General features: G+C 41.0%; 1 protein-coding gene across 1 annotated transcript; it reads right to left on the bottom strand.

Annotated features, from left to right (window-relative positions):
• On the bottom strand, positions 3,934 to 5,739 carry LOC109846727 (peptide-N4-(N-acetyl-beta-glucosaminyl)asparagine amidase A-like). The gene has a single exon (XM_020415974.1). The coding sequence runs from the start codon at positions 5,737 to 5,739 to the stop codon at positions 4,066 to 4,068; it is 1,674 nt and encodes a 557-aa protein (XP_020271563.1). The 3' UTR covers positions 3,934 to 4,065.

Here is a 10,384-nt window from a genome sequence, read left to right as displayed (position 1 = left end):
TTTTGGAAGGTTTTGGGTGTCTTTTCCCAACTACTGAATGTAGATTCTTAGTTCTCTAGTTCACATATGTTTTTGTACTAGACATTTTGGAACCACGGTTATTTTCCAATGTTAGTGTCTTTACCTTTGTTGTCAGGTTATGTTTGTAATCTTTTATTTCTCAAAGTGTTACAACTTGGAGCTATCATTTTCAGCTTGGTTCTTCTATTGTTCAATAATGTTATCATCCTATCTTCTGTCAATAATGTTGCTTCAGGTTCGCAGGGCTGCAGACTTTCTACTCAAAATGTGAACAGGTTTACGGCTATATAAGCGTCAGCTCGGCAATTTATAAACCAAACCAGAGTAGTGACGGTCTACTTGGTCTTGGTAAGTATAAACTGGTTTTTGTAGAGCTAGTTTTTAGTTTCACGGGCATCCGCGCAGCTGCAGCAGAAGCATTAGCTATGTTACATGGATTGGAATCATGCATTAATTAAGAATGTTTGAAGGTGATTCTTGAATAAGATGTTATAAATAATACTAATTGGATTAAGAATTGCTCCCCACATCCTTCTTGTAGATTTTTGCTCACTTAAATCACAAGGCTCGAAGTTGTGCAAATTTTATTCAATATTTGCAACTCGAGAATATCTCAAGGACTTGTAACCATGCTGCTCACCCGATTGTCGACGTTGCGTTTAAGTTGTGTTTAAAAGGTACCTCGTCCTTTCAGAATATCCTGATGAGCTATAGAGTTGTGTACTTGTAATTATTTTATTTGCTTAACATACTGAAGCTATGACTAGTGTTCTATTTTATATATAAAAGATGTTTCTAGTAACAGATTACAATCTAACAACTGATACAAGTCTAACCAAAGTGTGGACAAAGACCAAACTAGACTCAATAAGACTTGCTACACATAAGCACTGGAGAAGCATCAAAACAAAACTACAGTTGCTCCAAAATAGACTAAAAGCTTCAACATCTGCCAAGCATCAAACAAAATGCGAAAAGCTCCAAAAAAAAGGCTGAGAGCTTCAGTGTCTTCAAAAGGAGGCCAGGAACACAACAGAGAAGAGGATAGGAGGATCAACCTGCGGTTGAGAAGTTATCACCCACATCAGCATCGCTGTTAGATTGTGCGATATGCTTCAGTCCCAGGTTAATTGTCGCTTGATGAAGCTTAGGTCCAGATTTACTAGCATTAGTACCTGTTCAAAATAGAACATGTCTAGCTACATTAGAAGCAATGCGACGATGACTGACTTCAGTCCCATTAAAGACGAAGTTGTTGCGGCTATTCCATAAACACCAACAGAAGCACGGCAAAAGGACTCTCCATAATGAAATGATGTCCTGATTGGTTGCTGAAGTGAAATTGAGAGATCATGTCAGCCAGGTTTTGAGGCCTATCAATAGATGGGATGAGTGGAAGAAGAAGAGACCACATTGAAGACGAGATGGCACACCTAGTGAATATGTGATCATGAGATTCGATGACCTCATTACAAAGAGGGCAGAGCAGACTGCCTTCCCAGCCTTTAGCAGCCAGATTCTCCCTGGTATTCAACTTGTGTTTGCTGGCAATCCAGAAAAACACTTTAACCTTCAAAGGAGTAGGGGAGTTCCAAATGAATTTGTAATAGCGAGAGGTAACTCCACCCGAGGTTATGAGATCGTAAAATGATTTGACAGAATAAGAACCTGAAGGAAGATATGGCTCACTTAAATCACAAGGCTCGAAGTTGTGCAAATTTTATTCAATATTTGCTTAACATACTGAAGCTATTACTGTTCTATTAAAAAAAAAGTTTAGCTATTTTCAATTAAAGCTGGTTTAGAACAAATATTTGTTTATTTTTATTTGATTCAAGTTTTGAGATAGATTCAATTTAGTTGCCTGACATAATTTGGTTTATTTCAAACCAATTAATGCCCGTTTGGGTTGGTTACGGCCTAATTATTGGCCACAATCGGGATAGGTTAAAACTGTATTAGCTCCAGGTAATGAAGTTGTCGGACTAAGATTATGAACTTGGATCGAAATTGATTTCAGTAAATCTGATTTATTGTGTTTGCCGAATTGATCCTTCGAAAGAAAACACCTTTCCGATTGCTGAAGCAGAACTTAAAAAATTGTAAAAAAGGGAAATGTCTCTCTTTATTCTTTAATGTCTTTCTGGGAGATGCGTGGTAACTCGTAAATACTCTTTCCTGCATGCAATGTAAATGTAAAATTTATTTTGGGCTCCAGTACACTTTGGATCCTGATCCTTGCGTGCTGCGAACTTACGTAAAGAAAATAATTGGCTATTCCATCATGTATGTCTTATCTCTGCCTGCCCTTTACTTATGTGATAATCTCCTTTATCTTCATGGCCTACATGTTTCTCTAATTGATTATTAGGATGTACAAGATTCCCTCCTCATTTTAATCATGATGTCCTCCTATTGGGGTGGTGATGTAGGTATTTTAATATTCAGGCACAAATTTGGACAAAGGAACCCGAAACAAGAATATCAAATGCCTTTTCGTGATTCATGAACTTAAAGATAGCACCCATCCCTTGTAATATCATGAAAATGTGAAGCCATCATTAGTAGAAACTGTATCTTTAGGTTCAGAGTATGGAAGTTGTACTGTTGTGATAAAAGAAAATCATTGTACGACATCAAAACTTGTGTGCTGTGCGTTGAGCAGGCACAAAAGATTTGGTAACATTTTATGATTCAGTCACGGACCAATGTGGGTCTACTTTTGAGAAAACTACAGCATGTTTTAATATTACCAACTGGTTGGTTTCCTTTGAAATTTTCTACACCAGAGAAAACACAGATGAACAGAAGCAGACATAATATATTCTGGGGTGTTTGTTTCAACTCTTTTTTTTGGGATATAGCGGTGGATTACAAATTCTAGGATGAAAAAGTGGTTTTTTTTTTTTGAGTTTATGGATTCCATAACCTTTATTTTATTCAAAATAAATTTTGGGATATTGAATACCCAAATAATTAAAAACTAATATATTGTAGCATTTGTGAAATCCCTTCTTTGAGAGAGGATTTAAGCTAGATTTCAAATTCTAAAATTTATAATGCTACAATTTGAGTTTGAAACAAACAAAATACAAATTATAGGATTACATATTCTAAAATATTGATGAAACTAACAACATTTTAGAAATCTCAACCCATGTTAAAAAACCTATGGATTTTAAATCCCATGGTGAAATCCATATCTTAAAATTATAGGATTCGAAACGAACACCTATGAGTTTCAATATTTCCAGTTTGTAATGTAAATGCTTGAGGTTATATAAGAAATTCAATTACAGACTTACAGTACATAAATAATAGAAGGGTTGGTTCCTGCAAAGCTATGATCTCCAAATAAACAAGGATCTTCAAGGCCCCGGATGCTTTTGAATTTGATACTTCCTTGTACCCTCATCCTGTCCTACAAAGATTCTCATAATTTAGAGAGATAGGTAGGGTCATTCGAGTTGCTGATTGTAGTAGAATCTGCCAATAGAAAAGAAAGTGCAGGGAGAGGCTATTTTAATAGTATTCAGATCCTCTCTATTAAAAAGTAGCGGAAAGTAGTGGAGAGACCGTTACTTTGGATCCAACCATCAATTGATTAATGATTGTGATTTGCCCCCTCGAATATAAATTAGAAATGAGTGACATTCATGGGGATACAACTTCTAAGAGAATCCAAATCCATTTTAATCATCAAATGCCTAATCCTAGCCTACAGTCTAAGAGAACCATAACAAGCTGCCACAATTATCCCAAAATCATTCTACAGAATAAACTCCTATCCCCAAATCTAAATCAAGTATCAGCATACACACCCTATAATAAACAAGAATACAGAAGGAGAAAGTGAACGCTGAAGACAATCAAATGCAGTAAAAAGTAAAAAAACTGCACTGCTTTGTGTGATTTCTCTAAAAGGGGGGCATGCTTTATTGAAACCTGATAGCAACATAGAGTACAACAAAGGATCAAAAGCACCCTCTAAACTCTGAACACATAACCTTGACATAGAAACCTAATGCATCCACTAAAAACACATTAAGATGGTGGAGGGGGGCATACAGTAGTCTTAGTATCCTCCAAAATTTCTCCGTCCTCAGCAGTCACTTTCCTATTGTAACATCCCTCATTGCTTTTATACTTATAACTCTGCTTAGTTGCAGCTGATCCTGACAGAACATTATGATCCTGAACAAGCATCCAACCATCGGCGTTCTGCGAATCACTCAAAACCTTCGCACTTAGCACTTTATCGCCATGCAATGATAAGTTTTCTTCATATAATGTATGAGATAGACTAGTGTTCATTGTGTACGTGTTGTTTTCTCCAGCCAAAGTCGAACTCATAATCATAAGGGGATATTTGTACTTATGAGCTCTTTGAGATAGCAACAATCCTGAGGGTTTGATGACTCTCACACCCATTTTGACTTTAGCCTTCACATGCACTTCTGTATAGTTCCCATCCTTTAGGAACACAAGCAAATGTTTGAACTTCAGCTTATGATTGATATCGGTAGTCAGGTTTCCAAATGACGAATTTACCCATCCGGTGAAGTGGAATTTGCTCCCTGTATCGATCTTAAAAGTCCCGTTCAGGTGGAAGAACTTTGAGGTACGGGAAATGGAGAGAGGAGGTGCAATGTATTGAACCAGTTTTGCAGCCACTGACGTAGATTCTGAATCCAACCACAAATGCAAATTCGCATCAACGAGCCAGAAGGAAATGCCATCAGTTACATTGAGCGCAAATTCGTGGGGATCTCCATCCAAAAGAAGCCCAAGAAATGGTGTTATGTCCAAATTATACGACGGAAGATTGAAAGCACCAATGGCAACCACCGGAGACCAAAATAACGGGTTAATTCCACCGGTAAATATAACTGGAAAAGGAACAACGGCGCCAACCAATTTCCCGTCAATCGTAGCAAACACTCGACGAAACGCTCCGTTCCCTCGCCGAGTCGTCAGGTTATTCTGCTCAATGTACGAATCAGGAGGATTCGAGTACCAAAATTCATCATTCGAATGATACGAAACATAAACCTCAAGAACAGCTCGATAAGCATTCATCGGAATCGTAACGTTCATGGAATGAACATCATCGGATTTATTCTGAATTCGAAACCAATACCCGTTTTCGGGGCTAAGGTTCGAAATGGGCAGAATCAAATCAGCCGGCTCATCATCGCCCGCCATTTCCTTCTCCTTCGGCAATGAAATCACCTCCCTATTCATTCTCCGAGCAACATAACCCTCATCATCATCACCATCATCAGGGTAAAATTCAACGGTCAAATTACAGTGGTAAACGCCAGTAAACTCCTCGTTGACTAAATTCTCGAGCATCATTGACAAATTATTGGGTTTCTCAAAGACCGACCGGTACTTGGTCACGTCTTTCTTGACGCGCCAGAATATGCCGGAGTCAGTAGGCTCAGCGGTGCTCGTGCGGAGGAGCTCGACGCCACCGAGCCAGACGGCGCGATGCGCGTCGTACTGGTCGCCGAAGGATCCGAGACGGACCGAGAGTGAGCACCGATGGTGGCCCACGGGGCCGAGCAGTTTGACGAAGGTGGCCGAGGAACGTACGCGGACGCCTTCGGGGGAGGCCGTAGTGTGGTGCGAAGGATGTGGTTGAGCTGATGGGGTACGAGCAGGCGGGGGGAGTTGGCGGGAAGAGTGGGCGGGCGGGAACGTGGGCGTCCACATACTCTGGGGTTCGGCATTGAAGCGTTTGAAGAGGAGGCGCTGATCCGAGAGTAGAGGAACGCATGGCGAAGTGACTGAGAAGGAGAGGGAGAGGAGGAGGAGGAGGAGGTATGGGCGCATTTTTTTTTTATTTTGTGTTTTTTTGCGGCGCCGTTTTGATTTGGCGAGAGCGATGGGGCAATAAGTAATTCAATGAGGAGGGAGTGAGGAGGGTGTTGGAAGTTCGAAGAAAATTACTGTTGCTGTGTCTGATTATTGGAGCGGGGAATAGGGGGAAGATGACGGCGGCAAAGAGAGAAGGTGGAGCGACGGTGGCCGAGTGTTTTTAGGGGCAGCGGAATTTTCGTCGAACAGGTTGAGGGCGTACGAGTGCTCGCAGGGTACGAGTACGAACGAATACGATTTCGGTTGTTGCCGCGGGCGAATTACGTTGCGCGCGCTGCGGCTAAGAACGGGTCCGAAGGGAAAGGGCACCGGACGAATGTGGAACACGAGCTTACCTACCGGTCGACACGGCCGCATTCTGCTCTGCGTTTGCAGCAAATCATTTGCAAGTAAAAGAAAGGATCAGACACCGCGCGATGTGGGATGTAAATAGCCTCGACTTGTAAACTGCCTCACTTAAATACAATAAAATTTCTAAAAGCTACACTTTAGTTCCCAATGTTGCGCCGTGTTCTTGGATATATACGTAGAGAGATCCGGTTCTTTTTAAAATAATGTTAGGGGCACACCCCCCTAACACACCACCAACCACACCATTCTCTCCCATCGCTACAGTAAACCGGGCCACACATGAGATTTTAAAATTTTTAAAATCCAATGTGGGACCCGGTTTACTGTAGCGATGGGAGAGGAGGATGTGGTTGGTGGTGTGTTAGGGGGTGTGCCCCTAACACCACTCTTCTTTTTAATTGTGTTGTGTTTATCTACAATATTTAAATACTTTGAGATGTTTATTTGCTAAGAAGTGTCTCGCATGGAAAATGATTATAAGTCAAATTCGCAACTTAAAAAGAACTATGACCTCTTTTAAATTGCTTGGCCTGGGCTTCGTCCTGGCTCGCTCCTGGCTAGGACCTGATTCGGGTCATGCTCGGCCACGGGATCGAATCTCGCGTCTCGCCCATGAGGATTTTTCTGTTTTATTATTTTTAAATAATAAACACCGATATTGTTGTGTCACGTCCCTATACAAAAACGTTAACAATGGGCTGGGCTCCCAACAGGTAGATCTGATACACAAATTTACCCGAGAACAAACGGTTAACAATTTTGAAGCATCACCATCCTTTCAAACATTCCAGTTTTATATTGATTGTATAGGTAGGAGGCCCCACCGTTTTATAAAAAATTAATATATATCACTACATAATTTATGAAATAATCAACCTTACTGAGAGAACTTAAAACTCGTCCGGGGTACTTGAGAATGAGATTAACACTTTGTCTGTCTAAATACAAAAGTTAACTAGACTAACTTAAAATTTTTTAAATCATAAATGACCCATGTGAATCGTGATGTCACCCATAGGCTAAACTGACGTAATCTATTGTTATCCACCACAAATTCACGTGCAATAGCCTTACGGGTAGCAAAACTTCAGGCCCGTTTTATTTTTATTCTTGGGCGTTGCTTGATTTCTTAATAGGCCCGGCCAGATTCAGCCACTCGCATGACGGCCATAAACTTCCAACGAAAATCCCGGCAATCTTGGTCTCACGTGGCTTGTGAAGACCTCAGCCACCTATCACTCGTAAACGGCCCAGCGAAATACGTCATCATCAAAATATTAAAAACACCCAACTTTCAATTTTCGTTATGAAGGAAAAAAAGACGATTGCGGAGCAGGTATTTTTATGTAGAAGTGAGACACGGGAATAACTGTCCAGAAAATTCATCAGCGAAAATGTTTAGGAAGCTGTCGACCGTGAGTCAGCTACAGTTGAACGGAAACATGCACGAGACCTGAGCTGCTTTCTGGAGTTGAGACGATCGACTGTCGTGGTCGACCGTATAGACCCTATAATCGATTTATGTCTCGGGAATCGATTTGGTCAACCGTCGTGGTCGACCATGAAGACCCTGCAGGCGATTTGTTTTCTGTCGTGGGTGTGCGGTCGACCATGGCGGTCAACCGCGTATTGGGTCTGGGTTAAGTTCAGGTTTCTGACCCGTTTTGTTTGCTGTTGATATATAACCCTAAATAACCCTAAACCTGATTAATTAGGGTTAAGCAAGGACGATTTGAGTAGACTTTTGAGAGAAAATTATGCATCAATTGTGGGAGAATTTGTGAGAGATCTAGAAAGATTTGTTCTAGGGCTTATTGGTGAGATTTGTAACCCTATTTATATTCTCTTGATTTCTCATAGTAAGAACTCTCTCCTCCTTGCCCCGTGGACGTAGGTAACTTGCTGAACCACGTAAAATTCATTTGTCTTGCTGTGCTGATTGTGTTTTGCTGGTTGGGTTATGATTTATCTTGTTCTTGTTCGTGCACTTTCGTGTGATTCGAGTTCTGTTGCGCACAACAAGTGATATCAAAGCTTCAGGTTTGGCTTGAGGCTTGTTCGAAGGATTCACTGAAGGATTCTTACTTGGAGAATTAGATCTACAACATGGGAGAAGCAAGCACATCGGGGTCATCTCTTAAGAATGTGATACAGAGTCTGAGCATCAATAATACTAAGATTGATGTTCCGAAGTTTGATGGCAATATTAATTTCGGTTTGTGGAGGTGCTAGATGATGGATGCGTTGGATGTACAGAATTTGGAGGAGATTCTTGAGTTACAAGAGAAACCAACTGATATGGAGGACAATGTTTGGAAGAAGATGAACAGTAAGGCTTGTGGAGTTATTCGGTCATGCTTGACGTTTGATCTTATTTATGATGTGATGAACTAGACGTCGACGAAGAGATTGTGGGAAACGCTCAATGAGAAGTACCTTACGAAGAGTATTGAGAATTGGCTTCACTTGAAGAAAAGGTTTTACCAGTTCAAGATGAAGAGAGGAGTTTCCATTAGGGGGCGTGTCAACAACTTCACGAAGTTACTTTCAAATATGACCAATGTGAACATCATGGTTGAGAATGAAGACAAGACGAACACTCTGTCAAGTTCTTCAAGTATAGTAACTAGAGAAAAATATTTTTGAGGCATAGAACGTAGAATCTTCTCCACCACTCTTTGATCATCGAGAGCTTCTCCATTTGTGGCCATTTGATTAACCACCGATGTAACTTTTGCAAAAAAATAATGTTAGGGGCACACCCCCTAACACACCACCAACCACACCCCCCTCTCCCATCGCTACAGTAAACCGGGTCCCACATGAGATTTTAAAATTTTTAAAATCCCATGTGGGACCCGGTTTACTGTAGCGATGGGAGAGGGGGGTGTGGTTGGTGGTGTGTTAGGGGGTGTGCCCCTAACACCACTCTTTGCAAAAAACTCGTCAATGCTTTCATCTTCCTTCATCTGTAACTCTTCGAATTCTGATCTGAGACTTTGAAGTTGAACCTTTTTTACTTTGTCATTGCCTTTGTAAGTTTTGTTAAGGATTTGCCATGCCTCCTTTGCATTTTTTGCCTTCGAAATTTTTTCGTACACTGCCTTCTCGATTGCAAGATTAATCTGGTTACAAGCGTCAATATCTTTCTTTCGATTTGCCTCCAAAGCTTTCTTCTTTTCGCCTGATAAACTTGTCTCATCTTCTGGATCATCAAAGCCTTCATCAACAATTTTCTATAGATCAAAGACTTTAAGCCAAACTTCAAATCGGCTGCTCCAATGATCAAAGTCTTCCCCATTGAAGGTGTGAGGGAATAGAGTTTGTTTGTTGGAAAAATTGCAAAGAAGAGAATAAATAAAATTTGACTTTGATTCCTTTGATCTCGATTACAACTTGATTACAAAAGAGAGGAAAACGAATTTGGTTTTCCCCTTTGTTTAAAACTGGGTTCTTCTCGGTAGCGATAGAGTGTCTCCTTCGATTGCTTGCGTCGAACTTGCTCTCCGTTGAAGATCCGACTGTCTCTCTCTCGTGGGAACAATGAACTTCTGTGGAAAGTTTGGTGTTTAACTCTGAATGAGTTTTTAAGAACTCTGAACGAGTTTGAACTCTGTGAGTAGAGTTGTTGGAACCGAAAATTCGGTTAATGATCAAGCTGTCATTCTGTTGCTGACGAATCCCCCTCAGATTTGATCTCCTGAGATTGATTCAAAAATCCTATCTTTAAGGATTTTACTGCTGCCAAATCTCCAACCTGTACAGTTTAGATCTTTAGAATCCAACCTCTGTGGTTCAAAAATCCAACCCCTTGCTCTGTTGGGTTCGTTGAGCTTTTATAGGGGGATAGGAGGTTGTAACTGACCCCTATATCCGCTCCTACGTGGGCGAAAATCCCTTAGAACGTGGGATAAACGGTTCTGAAACCGTTCGACTCATGTTTGAACAAGTCAAACGCCCAATCTGGCGTTCAGAACCCAACTTCGCTTCTTAGGATTGAGACGCGAGGTTGGGTGTTAGCTGAACACCATTGAACGCGAGGGTCGCTCGCGTTTGGCTTGTGCATTGTCGACGCGAGGGTCGCATTGAACGCGATGGTCACTCGCGTTTAGCTTGTTGCCTGCTTGGA

This window comes from Asparagus officinalis, chromosome 7 (assembly GCF_001876935.1).
Source record: "Asparagus officinalis chromosome 7, Aspof.V1, whole genome shotgun sequence".
Taxonomy (NCBI): domain Eukaryota; kingdom Viridiplantae; phylum Streptophyta; class Magnoliopsida; order Asparagales; family Asparagaceae; genus Asparagus; species Asparagus officinalis.
This window is presented reverse-complemented; position numbering and strand designations above follow the sequence as displayed.

Coding starts and splice junctions, on each gene's coding strand:
- LOC109846727 (XM_020415974.1), bottom strand. CDS start 5,739: ATGTGGACGCCCACGTTCCCGCCCGCCCACTCTTCCCGCCAACTCCCC.